This window comes from Littorina saxatilis, linkage group LG5 (genome assembly GCF_037325665.1).
Source record: "Littorina saxatilis isolate snail1 linkage group LG5, US_GU_Lsax_2.0, whole genome shotgun sequence".
Lineage (NCBI taxonomy): Eukaryota > Metazoa > Mollusca > Gastropoda > Littorinimorpha > Littorinidae > Littorina > Littorina saxatilis.
In genome coordinates this window covers 36,641,260-36,661,411 of record NC_090249.1, presented here as the reverse complement: position 1 = coordinate 36,661,411, position 20,152 = coordinate 36,641,260, and the positions used below count along the sequence as shown (strand labels likewise).

The window sequence follows — 20,152 nt, the reverse complement described above, 5'->3', positions numbered from 1 at the left end:
TCACGGTCCGGCCACAGCAGATTCGGAGTTCGACGATTCTCACTCAGTTTCTGAGGAGGAAGTTGATGTCAAGTTGTCACTCAGACTTAAACCAGCTATGGTTACTGCAGCTCAGGTGTCTGCCAAGTACTTCGCTGAAGGGGTGACAGCTATGACAAGCTCTGCGGCACCACCACCCTCAGTGGTGGGTGATTTCCGCCCTGCTTTAATGGAAGTTCAGGGATATCGTTTTAGCGAGTCTCCTTCTGTTGCTTACGAACTTTCCAGGGTGCTTGCCTGTGGATACTGTGCCTTTACTGGCTGCACACGGTCAGGCTCCTGATGCTGCTCAGCTATGGCTTGCCTCAGACCAGTTACGGAAGTCGAGCACTTCGTTTCATTCACGCAAGTTTGCTCTCTCCCGTCGTCATCACAGTCTTATTGAGACTTACGCTTTGCCGAGTGCACCGCTTCCGGTCACTCCGGAGTCGGCTAATCTCAGAGAGGATGTCTATCGTTTGGACAAACATTGTGCTTACTCTGAAGGCGCATTACTTGGTTTGGATGAAACGGGAAGATACTCGTTGGAACTTGCGTCTCTTTCAGAGACACTTCTTCGATCTCTTTCGCGGTCGATCGCGGTGTCGTCGGATCCTTTCGTATTTCGAAACGACTCTAGCGTGAAAGACGTCCCCATACTCCTGGCCTCTTTGGCTAAGGTTTCAGCCGAACAAATGTCAGTCGTGGCACGGTTGTACGCACTTGCGGTTTACACACGCAGGGACGCTTTCTTGTCTGGCTCTAGAATTTTAACTTGGGGAAGTTTTCTCATATGATTCTCCTTTTCCACCACTTCCTTTGTGGGCAGCGATGCGGCGTTGCTTTCGCTTGCGTCACCCGCGCAAGTAACGCTTCACTCGCTGAGCGATATCCGTAGGCCTAGGTTACACCAAGCCTAAGAACTTAGTTTATTCTTTTCTTCGTACTACGGAACCGCTTCCGGTTGCACCGTACTTGTCGATCATACATCTTTAATGTTCATAGCAAGGAGAAACTGTATGTTTTCAAGAACAATGATCTCCTGGCTGTGGAAGATCGTGGCCTCACTTCTTTCTATTATCGTCTTGGTGCAAGACTTTGATTCATTCTTTCCCTTGTGCGGTTTCGTACTCACGGGATGGGATGCCTTTGTGGTCTGTCGGGACACATATTCAAAGGGCTTAGCTTTGCTGTTCTTCTGGGAAAAGGCCTCGGCCGACAGTATTGTTCTGTCGGTGAGACTTAAATCTCTTCCTTGCTCGAGGGTTTTTCTTTGCGAATCCTCCTCTTTGCACGCGGACTCTTTAACAGAGAGAATCTCACAGCAAAAGGAAAAGCCCACGGCACGCCTCGGCTTTTCTTATCAGAGAAAAGCGCTAAGCTGGCCGTTCTCAGCTTTGGTTTTCATCTTCTTCTCGGTGTGGCACGTTGCCAAATACCCACCACTTTATCTCCTCGAGGCGATTTAGCGGTAGGCTTCAGTGGGCAAACAATAGCACGCTTTCTTGCATACTCTTGGCACTTGTCAACTGGAGTCTTAGTGTTCTTCTCTCTGCCTCTGTGTTTTCCCACAGCGGCTGGAGGGGCGATTAGAACTTCCACTTTATTGAGGGAGGCACTGGGGCCCTTCCTGTTGGGTCACTTATATAGATCGTGCATATATTTAATTCAGATCTTCAGGGCTCTGGTTTCGTTTTCTAAGCAATCAAATGAAGAGCTGGAACATGTTAGTGTCTTTTTGGCTCACGTAAGTGTAGCCTATGCGATCGTAACTTTGTCTGTCTGTGCGTGCGTGCGTGCGTGCGTGCGTGCGTGCGTCTGTGCGTGTGTATGTCTGTGGTAGAAACTCTAACATTTGAAGACGTCACATTACATTGACGTCACATTATGACGTAAGAGGGTTAGACGTCACGCGAAGGAAGTACTGACAGTCTCGGTCATTATTATTTTGAGCGCGCCGAGACTAGTTGGCAGTCGTGTCCTTGTAAGTAGGCTACATGCAGACAGACAGATCTAGATCTAGTGTCTCGCTTTCTTGCACAGTTTCACCTATGCTCTTTCTGTGTGTGTGTGTGTGTGTGTGTGTGTGTGTGTGTGTGTGTGTGTGTGTGTGTGTGTGTGTGTGTGTGTGTGTGTGTGTGTGTGTGTGACGGAGTGATTGAGTTTGTGTTACTGTTTGTCGATTTCTTACGTGAGCCTTGATGGCTTCGCCTCTTGTCTTGACTGGTTCACAGACACAACCAATCTTTGGATTCTCACACCACTGCTCATGCAGGGCGTTCCCGTTGGTTCTCTCTCCACCAGCGAAGCAGTTCTGTCTCTTGCGGATTTCTTTCCTCTTGTCAGGGGAGAACTTGTGTTGATTCAATCAGACAACACCACAGTGGTCTTTTATCTCAATAAGCAGGGGGTGGCATCTCGCCCCTTATTACTGCCACAGCGAGCATGCGAGGTTTTGATGTGGTTTTTTCCACCACGAGATCTTTTTAGCGGTGAAGTACCTTTCTTAGAGGCTCTATGTATTTATTGGCAGACTCTAGTCAGTCGGCCAAGAATGTCCACTCGGATTGGACCCTATCTCACTACGCGCTTCTTCTCCTTCCGGTGAATTTGGAGAAGCCGCTGATAGAAGTTTTGCCTCTCGGTACTATCACCTTCTGCTAAATGTTCGTCTCCCTGTTCCCGGATAATACTCTCGATTTTACTTTGAGCGGCCTGTTGGTCGCACATTATGGGCCCATTCAATCTTGGTTGCCAGTCCTTTGGGCTGGCAAGAGGGCGCCGTTTTTACACTCGAGCCACACGGGTGTCTACTGTAAGGGAATCATTGAGACGCTCAGGGTCTTCTGCCCCAACTCTGGATTTGGTTTAGAGATTCCATAGGGGTTCAGCGTCTTCGTTTTGTGTCACTTTGACTGGCTTGGAACTAATGGCGTATATTAACGGAAAGAACTCCACTTCTCTCCGTTCAATGCGGGTGGCGAACCACCTATCCTGGCTTTCCGATTTTTCTCCCACGTCTCTGAATTAAGACTTTATGTGATTTCAGTTGCACTGACACAGCTAGGTCGCAATATATTTTCACTTGGGTTCTTTGTAGCCAGCGTGATTAAAGGGAACCTCCCTTTGGTTGGCTGAAAGCAAATCTCCAGTCCCGACTTGGGACTTGCTCCTAGTTTTGGAGTTTTTGAGTTCGGATTGTTTAATCCTTGACAAAATTAGCCTCTTCTAGAGGCAATGATTTAGTGAAGTCAACCTTAGCTAAATGGACTGCCACATTGATTAGGCATGCTTACAGTGGTGGCAAGGAAAAGGGGGGGGGGGGGCAGTCAGTCCTCCCTTTTCAGGCAGCACGGGCTCAAGAGGTCAGAGTGTAGGCCTCTTCTTTACCTGTTCTCAAGTCTGAGAGACTTACATAAGTCATGAATGCAGCTCATTGAACGTTCAGGGACGTAGTCATGAGTTTCTATCGGCGGGGTATTTTAAGTACCCGCTTTTTTAGCACACATCTACTAGACATCTTCTGCAGAAGATGTCTTTTTATGTTTTTCCTGGGGACGTATCTGGTGCTCGGCAGAACAGAAATTTCGGTTTGCCAGCTTTTGTAGCTACAGGCCAGATACTTGCAAGATGTTAACTGTGAGTTCATTTGCCCACCACCTAAATTAGCAATCTGCTTTCTATGTGAGTTGCGTAAGAATATGTAATTTAATATAAAATTTCAAAAATAAATTTTGATTTAATTAATATACTTACCAACTCACATATTGAATTCCCTCCCAGCCTGCCCCGCAAATGTTTTAAAGGGGGTATATGTTTAATACGGGATGAGTTTCACCGGTATACATCCTGCGCAGGCGCAGTACACCGGTAGTGGAAATAACCGCTAAGGACCATGCCTTATATGGCATACGGTTTTTGTTTCAGAGTTATTTCCCCATGTTGCCATGCAAGAGTGCTTCAATGTCTTATCACAAAACGAAGTTATTGCTTAGGGTTTCCCTAAAAATGAACAGATCACTTCAGTGGGAGTGAGGTTTCAACATGGCGGCGGTTGAGTCACGCGTGATAGGTCACGTGACGGTATGACCTCGACTCTTGTATAGCTTGGGTTAGAGGTCAAGGCCGTTCTTTTTTAGGGGGTTGCTTCCCCTTTGGGGTGAAGCGTAGTTCAGTGTCCTAGCACTTTAACTGAAGTTAATGCTTTCTATGTGAGTTGGTAAGTATATTAATTAAATCAAAATTTATTTTTGAAATTTTATATTTTGTTTACAATTTGCAGACATGGCGGCGGTGGTGACAGCGCTGAAGCTCACAGTTAACATTCCTTACCACCCTCACACAGATCCAATGGAGAACAACACCTGACATATTGTATAGAGTGCAACAGCAAACTGTATTCATCTGCCATCCTCTTGACATGCCATGCGTACAGTCCGAGAACTGCAAGAATGTGAACACAATGCCTGGAGATGATTAAAAGATAAGCTGGTTGTTTTAGCTCATGAGGACCGTCCTTTATCTTTGACAGCTTTGCACCACAAGTGGAATTCTGGGCGCATATTCATGAGTGAAGTCCCAGGATCTAGGCACCATACTTCGTTACAGCTGGGTTTTTATTTCATTTTCAAAGATTAACTTACAGGTTTTTGTTTATTACATTTAAAGATGTATTGGGCAGTGCATCACTCATGCATCACTAAATCTATGCTGTTGAGTATCTTCTTCATCTTAAAACACAAGCTCTACTTTGGACATGACAACAGCTGTTCTTCTTGGAACTCTCTCTTTCTCCCTCTTCATTTGTGTGTGGGAAAAACGTAATTCTGATATGATCTTCATGTTCTTTGATAATTAACAAAAACTGGATTGAAGATGTCTCTGGTTGAGACTTGTTTGTCAGATTGTTTGATGCTCATCATTTTCTGTGTGTTTTGACTGGGTAATTATAGTTTTATTTAGTGTGTGTGCTATCAATTCTAATGGGGATTATGTCAGAGGCTTTACATTTGAAGAACCTCTTGTGCGCAGATGTTGACAGAGAGACAGCTTTATTATGATTTGTTTGTTTGTTTTTTGGTTTGTTGGTTTGTTTGTTGATTTTTGACTCACATGCGAAGCAAAAGTGAGTCTATGTACTCACCCGAGTCGTCCGTCCGTCCGTCCGTCCGTCCGTCCGGACGTCCGGAAAACTTTAACGTTGGATATTTCTTGGACACTATTCAGTCTATCAGTACCAAATTTGGCAAGATGGTGTATGATGACAAGGCCCCAAAAAACATACATAGCATCTTGACCTTGCTTCAAGGTCAAGGTCGCAGGGGCCTTAAATGTTGCCTAAAAAACAGCTATTTTTCATATTTTTCCCATTTTCTCTGAAGTTTTTGAGATTCAATACCTCACCTATATATGATATATAGGGCAAAGTAAGCCCCATCTTTTGATACCAGTTTGGTTTACCTTGCTTCAAGGTCAAGGTCACAGGAGCTCTTCAAAGTTGGATTGTATACATATTTTGAAGTGACCTTGACCCTGAACTATGGAAGATAACTGTTTCAAACTTAAAAATTATGTGGGGCACATGTTATGCTTTCATCATGAGACACATTCGGTCACATATGATCAAGGTCAAGGTCACTTTGACCCTTATGAAATGTGACCAAAATAAGGTAGTGAACCACTAAAAGTGACCATATCTCATGGTAGAAAGAGCCAATAAGCACCATTGTACTTCCTATGTCTTGAATTAACAGCTTTGTGTTGCATGACCTTGGATGACCTTGACCTTGGGTCAAGGTCACATGTATTTTGGTAGGAAAAATGTGTAAAGCATGTGAGTCGTATGGGCTTTGCCCTTCTTGTTCTATTTATTTATTTGTTATAATCACTAATCCAAGTTTTGTTGTATTTAGTATCCACTACACTTTATGTATTGTTTGGACATTAGGTGGAAGGTAACGATTTTACAATTTTGTTCCTCACCCCACCCCCTCCTTAAGCGGCATAATTAAATTACATATCTTATCCCAATTCACATATAGCAATTTACTTCAGTTTAGTGCTAGAACGCTGAAACTACGCTCAACCCTGGTAAGGGGGGAAGTAACCCTATAAACATCCATAGCCGCTTTCTTAGACGGAGACTCTGTATTGGCTACCTGTCTAGAGCTGGGTTTCTTCTTCCCACTGTCCGCCATACTGGAGTTAGTCTTGCAGACGAAAGTAAACAGACTAACTTGTGGCAAACGAAATCAAATAAAACAAAAGAAAATGGAAAAATCTCACCCAATCTCAGCTAGAAAGCTAAGATACAGACGTGAACCAGGGAAAGTCTGCCGAAGAAGCAGTGGGCTAAAGAATAGCCTCTGAGCGTAATCCAAAACACGTCCTTAGACGCTGTCGCTGAAGAGTAGAATGAATACAAGATGGCGGCGAGAGCACGCGTGCGCAATGCATGCTGGGAGGTAGCCTTGACCTGGCGTCATGTGACCGTCAAGGTTGTTCTATTTTTAGGGTTACTTCCCCCCCTTACCAGGGTTGAGCGTAGTTTCAGCGTTCTAGCACTAAACTGAAGTAAATTGCTATTATGTGAATTGGGTAAGTATATTAATCAAATGAAAATTTATTATTAACATTTTCGATTTAAATCATTTTATGGTTATTAATGATGTTTACAGTGTGTGGCATGACAGTGTGTGGCATGAACAATGGGTGTAATCAAACATGTACACGTATGTGAGAAAAAGATGTGTACCCCCTTGGTACATGTGAGTGCATTGTTCATTATGGTTGTAAGATACTTGTTGGTATATATACACGTACATGCATGAACTCTCTTGGTTATGTTCAAGAATAGTGTCCTAAATTCAAATAAGCTATTTGGAGGTACCAAATTTGCAGGCTAAGGGAACCATGGCAGTGTGTTGAAACTAAAGTAAAATTGTGATGAAAAGTGATAACTTTGACTTTGAAATTCAATTCATTCCATAAAACTGCATGATGGACTTGCTGGAGTGAGTTAAATAGACAAATTGTATAAATACGAATACGAATACGAATACGAATACTTTATTATCTCATACAGAGAAATTTCAGTGTGGGGTTTCTGTCGGGTTTGTATGGGTTGTGAAAGAGTGAGTACCCTTGCTTTACTCAGACAAACAGCTCATGGTTCCTGTACACTTGTTTGAGACACACCCGTGCAAACCCGACAGTTAATTTCAAAAAGCGTCTATTGGGACGCTATTCTTTAGCATAACCACAGCCCCTGAGGATCTGCTGTCAAATTATGATGAAACGCATGTATCTTTATTGGTGAATATCAGTACATGTATGTTATTTTGCAACTTTTTTTTTCCCCCAGCTTTTTATCTTGATGCTTCTTAACCATAGGATGATCATTCAGATGACAGTTTGTAGATTGATGCCTCAGGCATGAATGTGAGTGAAGTACAAAAATGACACTAAACAGTTTTGACGGAATGATTTCCTTGCTACTTTTGTACTGTTGAAGAAGCACACAAAGCTGTGTTTTGCTTTCACTTTCAGATAAGATACATTTATTTGGATCACGTTAGGACTTGACTGAATTTTTTCTGCAGACACTTGACTTGTGGTTAAAAAAAATGTAATTAAATCATGGCAAATTGTTCTTTGAGTAATCAAGTAAAAATGTTATTAATCATGTCAATTTGGTTTTAGAGTAATCAAGTAAAAATGTTATTAATCATGTCAAATTGGTCTTAGAGTAATTTGAAATTTGAAAGCTGGGACTCTTTTGAGTCGTTAAAGGGCTTAGTTTTTGTCATGGTCGCACAGGGCTTGATTGATGTGTGTGATTGTTGTGAAGCACAATGCGTGTGAAGGACTGCCTCTTTAAGCTGAACAAACTGTACATAGTTTTTCTGTTCTTGTTTATGATTTTTGGAATGATATTTATTGAACTTGTTTTTACACAGAGCGCATGTGTGGATGTCAGCCACAAGGTTTTGCAACATCTACGATTTTTTTTGTACTTGACTTTGGTTGTTCCTATTTTAGTCTTCTTTTCAAAACCTGTGAACTGAAAACACATGTCTGCAGTTTCCTTCTGTACTTGATGCATTTCAGGTAGTGTCACAGTGAGGCCGAACATTTTGAATACTGTACAGTGAAACCTCTGTTAAGATCCTCTATCAGAAGACTCCCTCTACTGTAAGACCTCATTTTCTCAGAAGTTGTATTCAAAGTGTCTCCCGCAGTGGGGCACTGCGGTTATGAAATTAAAGGCCCCTCCTGTTTTTGGAACCGCAGGAGCTTTCTAGTTTGCTGTTAGGTAGATTTTTGGTTCCTCTTTCCTGTCATGCTCTCTTTTTCTTCATGAATTCTTTTCTTTTTTCTGCCTTCTTGCTCATTCACCTGTATTTTTTCCAAAAATCTCTTCTCTTGCCGCTTGTCTCGCGATTCATGTATAGTTTAATCTGTTAGTGTTCTGATGTAAGTCCAGCAGTAGATAGGTTAAGCCTATTTTAACATACTGGAAACTGGTAATCTTCCAGTAGGTATTAATTTAGTTTTACTAAAGCCTGCTGGGACACAAGTAATGGGTTAGTGCATTTGTAAACAGGAATCGCTTGACAAGTGGCCCCCTTCATCCCCCCCTTCCTCGTCCTGATATGGCTCTGCGTAGTCGGCTGGACGTTAAGCAACAAATAAACAAAAATTCAAAGTGTCACTAAATTTATCTCCATTATGAGAGAAATTCAAGTTTTACGCCCTCACGGCAAAGCCATTAGGGGCATGTTCCCGGGTTTTAACCCGACTTTAGATGAGATACACAAGTGTATGCGTGTTTAGGTGGTATCAGCCATCTGCACTTATGGCAGAATGACCGAGGTCTTTTACGTGCCACTGTGGTGACACAGGGGTGGGAGATGAATACCGATTGTTCTACGTTGCAAGCCCCTGGAGCAAATTTTTGATTAGTGCTTTTGTGAACAAGAAACAATTGACAAGTGGCTCTATCTCATCTCCCCCCTTCCCCCGTCGCGATATAACCTTCGTGGTTAAAAACGACGTTAAACACCAAATAAAGAAAGAAAGATGAATACCGTCTCTGGGTCTGCACATAAAGTTGACCTGTGTCCGGCCCGGCCCGGCCCGGATTCGAACCAGCGACTTTTCGATCACAAGTCCAGTGCTCTACCACCTGAGCTACCCGGGCCCCTATCTCCATTATAAGATTCCCTCTCTTTTTAACACCTACATTTCTCAGCTTTTATGAAGTCATAAGACAAAGGTATCACTGTATCAGCACTCGATCCTGTGACTGTGAGCAGAATACAGAGCACATACACTTTATGACAGATATAGTGCACCCTATAACAGAATATTGACATGTGCCGGATTGAAGAACAGGGGACCTGCCAACAGTACGGTCAATTTCAAGCATTTGAGAGTCTTTGTTCTGGGGTCCGCGTGTTAGGTGAGTCCCATATTGGTTGGGACGAGAAAGAATTTACCCGATGCTCCCCAGCATGTCGTAAGAGGCGACTAACGGATTCTGTTTCTCCTTTTACCCTTGTTAAGTGTTTCTTGTATAGAATATAGTCAATGTTTGTAAAGATTTTAGTCAAGCAGTATGTAAGAAATGTTAAGTCCTCTGTCCTGGAAACTTGCATTCTCCCAGTAAGGTAATATATTGTACTACGTTGCAAGCCCCTGGAGCAAATTTTGGATTAGTGCTTTTGTGAACAAGAAACAATTGACAAGTGGCTCTATCCCATCTTCCCCCTTCCCCCGTCGCGATATAACCTTCGTGGTTGAAAACGACGTTAAACAGCAAATAAAGAAAGAAAGAAAGTTCTGGGGTCCACATAAGCGAAATCCTTTCTCAGAAGCAGACAGTAATTGAGCAAGTATCGTCTGGGTTATTTGTACATAGGTGATTTATGTGATGTAATCGTGATGTTAGATTTTGTGGCTGAATGTGATTTGACAGCACATGAGTGAATGATGAGTTTCCTTCTTTGCTTTGCTACTCAATTTATAATCATAATTTGTGACTTGTTCATGTGATGTCTTTTACACTATACTAAAATAATAAATTAATTGCTTGTTTGTATTTTGTTTTTTTGTTTTTATACATTGGTGCATAAAATATATGAGCACATACACACACACACATTCTCCAGAAAGAATGCGGTAATTTCAACTTGCACATATCTGTGTTTGCGAACAAAGCTAAACACACATTTGTGTACACAAATGTGTACAGACCTCTTCACAAAAAATAAGTGAAATCAGTTAAAACATGTTCAGGTAAAACACTTTTTATTGCATCACTCCAGCGGCATTTGGCAATTGTTGAGGATGTTCATCCTTCATGGGCGAAGACAACCACAACTTCGTGTCCATCAGTGAATGCAAAGATGACTGTTCAGGCCAATCCTCGTCTTTAAAATCTTCAAATGTAGCATCTCTCTCTTTCTCTGTTTCTGTTTGTCTGTCACTCTTTTCTCTATTTCTCTCTTTTTCCGTCTGTCTGTCTCTCTCTCTCATTCCTCTCTCTCTATATCTCCCCCTTTCTCTTTCTCTGATTATATGATTGACATGAGATACACGTATACATGAAGCTATGAAAGAACCGTAGAACCTGATCTTAACAGCAAGTTTGTTCCAACAAAAAAAGAAGACACCGAATCACCATTTTCACATAAAGACACATTTACATGGTCCCCCCCACCCCCTCCCAAAAGCATATTGGCAATAACAAAGACGCATGGTTCCGGTTTACCCATCTGTACCACACGATGTTTCAATCGACAACAGCTAGCATACACTGACAACTTGAAATTCTTCTCGGGAATGTTTTTCAGCTTTACAAATGTCGAAAGCATACCCTTTTCTGCTAACTTCCCGATGAAACAGGACTAAACCAATTATTTTCTGTCCCTAAACACCACAAAATGCCCAAAGTCAAAAGATGTAGTACAAACAGGGGAGTAAAACGGAACAGCCGTTTTTGTGTGCCTGTGTGAGCTGATCTGAGCTCACAGTTGCCGACTGACACAAACTTTCGCATTCAGCTTTTCTTATCTCGTAACTCCACACTAAATACCCCACTTCCCCTCTGAAGTATTGATGTACAACCCATGGCACTGACATTCATGTAGTCGTTTATAACTGAGGTTGAAAAATTCGCTTCATGACGAGACAAGTATAAATGCCATTCACCCAAGCTATAAACTTCGCTGCCGTCTGCTCGCGTTGTACGGATTAGCTGTTCTCTTCTCCTCCCCTTGTTGCATCCTAGTTCTTCAGTTGTTTCTAGTTTTCCGTTGATGTTGTGTTTTGGTCTTCTTCATAAGTAGTCTTGCTCAAAATTTAAAAAAATTAAACTTCTTTTTGTTGTATACGAATGAACTAATAAAAAGCTGTTTAACAGTTGTGTTGTCAAATCGAGTTTTTTTCCCAAGTCAGTGTGGCGCCTGCGCAAAACTAATGCGCATAAGAAACGACGTCTGCTATCAAAACCTGAGGTCAACGCATCAACGCAAAAACTGTCATTTTGTAAGTTTGGAACAACAAATCAAGGTCAGAACAGCTATATAATCGCTATTGTTTTTTCAGCGTAGCAATAGGGTCCGATATTTAGACTCGAACAAGTATAATGCGACTCGTCTTCGACTCGTCGGCATTATACTTGTCTCGTCTAAATATCGGACCCTATTGCTACGCTGAAAACACAATAGCTGTTAATGACTTGACAGTTTGCGTGATATCATCATCGCCATTATACTGTTGGCGTGATAACATTATCATTTGACTGTAGGTATGATATAATGAACACTTGACTGTTAGTGTTATGCCCATCATCATTTGACTGCTGGTGTGACATCATTACATGTGACTGTTGGTATGATATCATTACCATTTCACTGTAGGTATGACCTCATGACCATTTAACTGTTGGTAAGACATCTTTACCATTTCACTGTTGATATGACATTATAATTTCACCGTTGGTATAACATCATCATTTCACTGTTGGTATGACATCATTTCACTGTTGGCATGACATCATTACCATTTTACTGTTGGCATGACATCATTACCATTTCTCTGTTGGTATGACATCATTACCATTTGACTGTTGGTATGACATCGTTACCATTTCACTATTGATATGACATCATTACCATTTCACTGTGAATATGACATTATCACTTCACTGTTGGTATGACATTACCATTTCACTGTTGGTATGACATCATTACCATTTCACTGTTGGCATGACATCATTACCATTTCACTGTTGGCATGACATCATTACTATTTCCCTGTTGGTATGACATCATTACCATTTCACTGTTGGCATGACATCATTACCATTTCACTGTTGGCATGACATCATTACCATTTCACTGTTGGTATGACATCATTACCATTTCACTGTTGGTATGACATCATTACCATTTCACTGTTGGCATGACATCATTACCATTTCCCTGTTGGTATGACATCATCATTTCATTGATGGTATGACATCATTACCATTTCACTGTTGGTATGACATCATTACCATTTCACTATTGATATGACATCATTACCATTTCACTGTTGGCATGACATCATCATTTCATTGATGGTATGACATCATTACCATTTCACTGTTGGTATGACATCATTACCATTTCACTATTGATATGACATCATTACCATTTCACTGTTGGCATAACAACATCATTTCACTGTTGGTATGACATCGTTACCATTTTACTGTTGGCATGACATCATTACCATTTCTCTGTTGGTATGACATCATTACCATTTCACTGTTGGTATGACATCTTTACCATTTCACTGTTGATATGACATCATTTCACTGTTGGTATGACATCATCATTTCACTGTTGGCATGACATCATCATTTCACTGTTGGTATGACATCAATACCATTTTACTGTTGGCATGACATCATTACCATTTCACTGTTGATATGACATTATCATTTCACTGTTGGTATGACATCATTACTATTTCACTCTTGGCATGACATCATTACCATTTCTCTGTTGGTATGACATCATTACCATTTCACTGTTGGCATGACATCTTTATCATTTCTCTGTTGGTATGACATCATTACCATTTCACTGTTGGCATGACATCATTACCATTTCTCTGTTGGTATGACATCATCATTTCACTGTTGGTATGACATCATTACCATTTCACTGTTGGCATGACATCACTACCATTTCACTGTTGGTATGACATCATTACCATTTCACTGTTGGTATGACATCATTACCATTTCACTGTTGGCATGACATCATCATTTCATTGTTGGTATGACATCATTACCATTTCACTGTTGGTATGACATGATCATTTCACTGTTTGTATGACATCATTATCATTTCACTGTTGGCATGACATCATCATTTCACTGTTGGTATGACATCAATACCATTTTACTGTTGGCATGACATCATTACCATTTTACTGTTTGCATGACATTATTACCATTTGCCTGTTGGTATGACATCATTTGTTGGTATGTCATCATTACCCTTTGCCTGTTGGTATGACATTATTACCATTTCTCTGTTGGTATGACATCATTACCCTTTGCCTGTTGGTATGACATCATTTCCATTTCACTGTTGATTTGATATCACCGGAAGCATTGGCTGTTTTCACAGAAGTATGAAGCACAATAACCAAGGCTGGTCAGACAATGGTCTCCAGTGTGTGTTGTTGGGCGGAGCGATCCACATTGTACATGAGCACTGCTCCCATCACTATGATGGAGCCATTCAAGAAAGAACTGAAACAGAATCAAGAGAATGATAGCAAATTCAGGATAATTTTGGTACAGTGGCACTGTTTAGACCTAAAAAAAATCTGAAAAAATCTGGTCTTTAAAATAAGGGAGTCTAAAATGGGGGTAAATTTTACAGAGGTTAAGAACAGAAAGTCTGAGAAAAACAAGGCCTGAAAAAGGAGTGAGTCTTTAAATTGGAGGGTCTTAAAAGGGGGGGGGGGGGGTGGGTCCACTGTACAGTGATGTGATTTCCCTGATGTCTCCCTGCCACACATCATACATGCTTACTCTTATCCCTTTTATTTTTAACCCCCCCCCCCCCCCCCCCCTCCCTTCCTGCTCCTCGCGTACCCCTCACTCTATCACCCACCCCACCTTCCACCCTCCCAAGCTCCATCCCTTCCACAGTCTTCTTATCCTGTGAAATCCTGTTCGACTCACTAATATAAATCTGCCCTGGGATATTCAACATCGCGACTGCTTCTTTTGGGATGATTTAGTAACGCAGGTTGAAACTAGTGACAATTAAGAAATGTAATTGTTCATCTACAAACAAACATTACCGCTGCAAGGAAATCACCCAAGTTGTTGGGCGGGGATGTAGCTCAGTCGGTAGCGCGCTGGATTTGTATCCAGTTGGCCGCTGTCAGCGTGAGTTCGTCCCCACGTTCGGCGAGAGATTTATTTCTCAGAGTCAACACTCCCGTGTGTACACGCAAGCACAAGACCAAGTGCACACGAAAAAGATCCTGTAATCCATGTCAGAGTTTGGTGGGTTATAGAAACACGAAAATACCCAGCATGCTTCCTCTGAAAGCGGCGTATGGCTGCCTAAATATATGGCGGGGTAAAAACGGTCATACACGTAAAAGCCGTGGGAGTTTCAGCCCATGAACGAACAAACAAACCGAAGTTGTTGATTTTTGGTATATGTCCAAGTAGAGGGATGGTCTTGGTCAGCCTGGTCAGATTTCAGATAGAGAGTGTAATTACTTACAGAGAAAGGACTGTGCCTGATTAACACTCACCACGATGGTTGGAGATCATGAAGAAAGATGTAGGAAATAAATGAAGTCATGATGATGGAAAGTGCCGAAGCAAAACCCTTGAGAATGTTGTCGGCATACTTCATCACCAGTGAAATGATTAGTCCTAAAAAGGCCTGAAAAACAAGTAATAACAATAAAATTTATAACAATTGCAGGAAGACTACACTTTTTCTAATCAACGCCTGGTACAGTGGTAGATTTGTGTATGTTAACAAGAGGATTTAAACTGTGTGCCTGTTGTGCAAGGTGGTTGGGAGAGGGGGGGGGGGGGATGACGTGATGGGGAAAGGAGCTTAAAGTTAAGGTCATTGTGAGTGTTTGTGTGTGTGTGTGTGTGTGTGTGTGTGTGTGTGTGTGTGTGTGTGTGTGTGTGTGTGTGTGTGTGTGTGTGTGTACGTGCGTGTATGTGTATGGGTGTATGTTTCTGTGTGCTGGGGGGGGGGGGGGGGTAGCTGTGTCAGTGCATGAGTGTGTGTGTATGTGCGCATGTGCCTCCGCGGTGTATGCGTGGGTTCGTGATTGCATGCAAAGCGTCGGTTCTTGCCGTCCTGCGTGAACGCACAGATGTACATGTCATAAACGAGCAAACAGTCATTCACTTAATAACCCACTCGTGCAAATATTACGAGTGTACGTGGGAGCTTCAGCCCATGAACGCAGAAGAAGAAGAACAAGAAAAAAAGAAACTCTCTCTTGACTGACCTGCTGTAGAACAATGATGACGGTAAGAGTGTTGTATCCCTGGAAGAAGCCGTGTTGCTGGACCTTCTGCCAGTCGTTTGTCACCACACCTAGCAACCCTAGGATCACGCTGAACACCGCTGCACACACACACAAACATAGATATGCATACATTGTAGAAAAACAGTTCACACAGCATGAAAGGCGGACGCACAATTTCGCACACAAATGGACAAATGTGAGCACGCATGCACGTACGCGCGCATACGGCATGTATGCATGCAGACACACACACACACACACACACACACACACATATACACACGCTTGCACACACACATGATGCACACGCACACACACACACACACACACTCATACACACACACACACACACTGTCTGACTGACTGACTCACAAAGCGATTTACCAATTGACTGATTCCTTTTCCCCTTACCCACGTTCTTTCCCAATTCCTCTCTAATTCACTAGTTCACTGGTCAATAAACAAATAAAGAGAGAAACAAACAAACACACAAAATCTCACCCATCTGTACATTTTTGGCCCACAATGACTGCGTAGATGCTTTGAGGATCTTCTCAAAGTAGACCCCAGCACAGCCGCTGCTGAGACACATGATGAGCACTGCCATCAGACCCACCATCGTTGATCCTCCACCCGTCCCCCCTTCTCCTCCCCCTCCCCCTCCCCCTCCGTCGGAACCGAGCTGTAGATACAAACATAACTGATACATTTATGTCTGCATTTATGCCTTTGAAAGGAAAATTGGGTTTAAAAGCTGAAGTAATGAGGGTGTTCGAAGGTGCGTAAATCTTTTGGTAAAACGAGAGATCGTGCGAAGGTTCACTGAAATCAAGAACACAGTTCGATTTTGCCAGTTTGAGGGAGAGTTAGAGGGATAAGGAGAGAGACAGACAGACAGACAGACAACAACAAAAAACAGACGGAGAGAGAGAGAGAGCGAGAAAAAAAGAGAACGAAGGAACGAACGAACTTTATTTTACAAGGAAAAAGGTTTAAGGCACAGTACATTGCCTTCCTTAAACAAAATTACTAAACATATAATATTTTAAAAAAAACTTACAAAAAAAAAGCAGACAGAGAGAGAGAGAGAGATATAGACAGACGCACAGAGACATTGCGCAAGGGAGAGAGAAAGAAACAAAAAATCATAGAGATAGAGACAGACAGAGAGAGAGAAAAATAGGGAGACAGAGGCCGAGACACAGGGAGATAGATAGATAGGCAGACAAACAATACAATGCACATTTATATCTCTTTTTAAAATACCTGTACTAACGCCACTCCAGCAGTGAGCATGACCAGTGCTGACCAGCGCAGTGAGTCCAGCTGGCGTTGTAAAAATAGCACGGAGAATACTGCTGTCGTAAGAATCTTCAGCTGATACGTCACCTGTGGCCACAATGACGTCATTAGGGGGTTTGCTATCATATCGCAATGAGGACATTACTGGTGGTGTTTCTAAGGCTGCTGTATTGATGTGACGGCAGCAACAACGATTATGATGGCGATAACAGCGATAATGCAGTGATCGAAGTGGTGGTGGTGGTGCACGGTGGTAACGATGATGATGGTAGTGGTGTATTGTGGTTGTGGTGGTGGCGGTGCGTGTACCAGATTTAATTTACTACATGTATACAAGTGTACAGTGCGTTGTGTGCGTATCAGTATTAATTTTGTATGTATTTTTTTGGTATCTTTGCCAGCATGTAAATATTGGGGGAAATTTGACCATCATGGACAAAACTAAACAAGGTGATTAAGGCCAAAAAAAAGACGTCAAGAGTCAGGCCAGCCAACAAAACGCCTATACCATTATCGTCAACATCCCATATTGTAAACAACAACCTTCAACTTTACATACTGACTGACCTCTCCACCACCACCAACACTGACAACAACAACACCACCGACAAGGTAACTTACCTCACATATGATCGCATCAAGATGCGAAACAGTAATGAATTGCTTAGTGTTTTGTAAAGTGTAGCTCCCCCCCCCCCCCTCGACCACCACCATCAACAACAACAACATCACCATCACCACCACCAACACCACAACCTCCAAACCGACATGTATACTGACTGACCTGAAAAGTGGCGGCATCTAGATGCGATACAGCAATGAATTGCAGATTGTTTTGTAAAGTGTAGAGACCGGACGGTACTGCTGTTTTCACAGCCTCTTTTACATCAAATAAATCTTCCCGTATCGCTTCCCACGTCTTTCTGAAAATAAGGTACAGCCGCACTAATACATTCGGTACAGTCACACTAATAAGTCCAGTACAGTCGCACTGATAAACACGGTACAATCGCAATAATAAATGTGGTACACTCTCACTAAAAATTGTGGTAAAGCCGCACTCATAACTGCTTGATATTTACTTGATTAATACTGAAACTATTGATTTCAAAAACACGGTAGTCCTATTTTGACAATGACAAGTGCAACGAGCTAGACGTGTGGCTGTTTTAAAGCGGTTTTGGTGACGAATCTGTTGGTGATATTTTCTTGTTGTTTGCTTCACAAAACAGGGTACAATCCTTCCTCGCATGCTGTCATTTCCTATTTCTTGAACATAATTCAAATGAGAGAAAACAAAATCGTACCGGTGACGACAGCACTGTCACTTTATAAAGGTGACGTCACAGCTTACGCTATATGCTACTGGCGTCACCTTTATAAAGTGACAGTGCAGCTGTCGTCACCGGTACTATTTTGTTTTCTCTCATTTGAATTAAGTATTACATCTTACCTTGTGGAAGTGTAGAAGACCATGTAGAGACAAGCCACAAGCTTGACAAGCTCTGACGTCACTACGGCAGTTGACGTAAGGTAGCGAGGCCCTTCCACTGTCTCGGTGCGCGAGTACCGAATTGTCAGCGCCAGTACAGATGTCTGTAGTACAAGTGCACCGAGGCTTGCAGACTTCCGTCGATCCATGTTCAGAATGTTACGCTGCAAACCGAAAAAATGAATGAATAAATGAGCGGGATGGGGGGGGGGGGGGGGGGGGGGGGGGGGGGGGGGAGGGAGGGGGAGATAGCTAATTCGGTATCGGCGCTGGCTTGAAACCTGTCGTCGCTGTCGGCGTGGATTCGGTCCCCACGTTCAGCGAGGGATTTATTTCCAAGAGTCCACTTTGTGCAGACTCTCCTCGGTGTTCGAACACCCCCGTGAGCCCGCATGCAAACGATAAAGATCCCAAGTTCACAGCAAAATTCTCAGGACTTGAAAGCATAAATACACGCATGCAGGAGAAAAAAATGGGTATGGCAGCTCGCTTTCCCCAATGGCAGTGAGAAAGCAGCCGAATTTCCATGAGGGTAACCTCATAGGACGATATGATACCAATACCAATATACCAACCTACCAACCTACCAATCAACCTATAGCCATCAGTCCAAAAATCAATCAACAACAAACAGAACAACGAACCAACCAACCTAGCCACCCATTCAACCAGACAAACGTAATTAGAATGAATAATCAAATTCATGATGAAGCGTTCCATAAACTTACCTTACCGGTTTGTTCTTTTAATTCTGAAATAAGATAAACTAAAATTGTGATGCACCGGCTAAACTCTGCGACTTAAAAAGTGCTGTTGGTATTGCAGATATTCACCCTACTTTCCACCTATTTTAGTTGGTTCCAAGTCGCTCAGAAGTTTGCGAGAACAAGTCGACAAAAATCTGCACGAAACTGAAAGACATCCTGAGGCTATGGACCACTGCGCTCAAAATGATCACTTTACAACATAGTAGAAACTTCATCACTTTCTAAACTAAAACATAGGATGGAAATATATTTTCTTCCCACCTGTTCTAACATGCACAGCTTGTGTCCCGATGATAAAAGCAAAGAAAGAGACTTTAAAGGCACAATTCGTCCGTTGTAAACGTTTCGGCTGTAAATCTCAGATACACTAAGATGCCTTTGTAATGGAATAATACAATCCCCTCCACTTGGAAACTCATCAGAAATCAACATTTTGATTGCTTCCTATGCTATTGGGATTGTTTTCATGAATTACTTTCACTGATTGCCAGTGTCCGATAAGAAATTAATTCATCATAGAATTCTCACTATGGTCAGAAAGCAGTCAGGCTGCTCATTTTTGGCATGTGTCCAAATGAAGCAATAGTTTTTCCCATGTAAAAGCCTGAACAGGTCCGAGGTGGTGGGTCAAATCATTTGCACGGGCAAGACTGTGTCTTTAAGTTTGGATCATGAACATGTGTGATGCATATGAAGCACGTTTGATCGAAAGTGCCCCGGCGCTTATAGTCTATTGATACCCTAAACTGACAGACATAGGGCGACGCACACACACACACGCACTGGCACACACACACACACGCACACACACACACACACACACACACACACACGCGCGCACGCGCGCGCACCCACACTCACAGATATACACACACACACACACACACAAACGCGCGCGCATCCACACACATACATACACACACGCACGTACGCACGCACGCACGCTCACACACACTAACGCGCACCCACACACATAGACACACGCATGCAC

At 42.5% G+C, this 20,152-nt stretch overlaps 2 protein-coding genes across 2 annotated transcripts in view; one reads left to right on the top strand and one right to left on the bottom strand.

Annotated features, from left to right (window-relative positions):
- The window catches only part of LOC138967015 (serine palmitoyltransferase 1-like), a 45,703-nt gene extending 35,587 nt beyond the window's left edge, over window positions 1-10,116 (top strand). Inside the window, exon 16 of the mRNA XM_070339460.1 lies at window positions 4,301-10,116. Coding sequence (XP_070195561.1) covers window positions 4,301-4,340 — 40 coding nt within the window. The 3' untranslated portion in view covers window positions 4,341-10,116. The remainder of the gene's footprint in view (window positions 1-4,300) is intronic.
- A 456-nt stretch (window positions 10,117-10,572) lies between these two features.
- On the bottom strand, window positions 10,573-18,558 carry LOC138967016 (UDP-N-acetylglucosamine transporter-like; the record flags this gene model as incomplete). The annotated part of the gene is given in 7 exon segments (XM_070339461.1): window positions 10,573-13,831; window positions 14,857-14,990; window positions 15,580-15,698; window positions 16,102-16,282; window positions 16,867-16,989; window positions 17,687-17,825; window positions 18,356-18,558. Coding segments are annotated over 7 exon segments (996 nt in total), but the record flags the coding sequence as incomplete, so codon positions are not given.
- Between the last annotated feature and the right edge of the window lie 1,594 nt (window positions 18,559-20,152).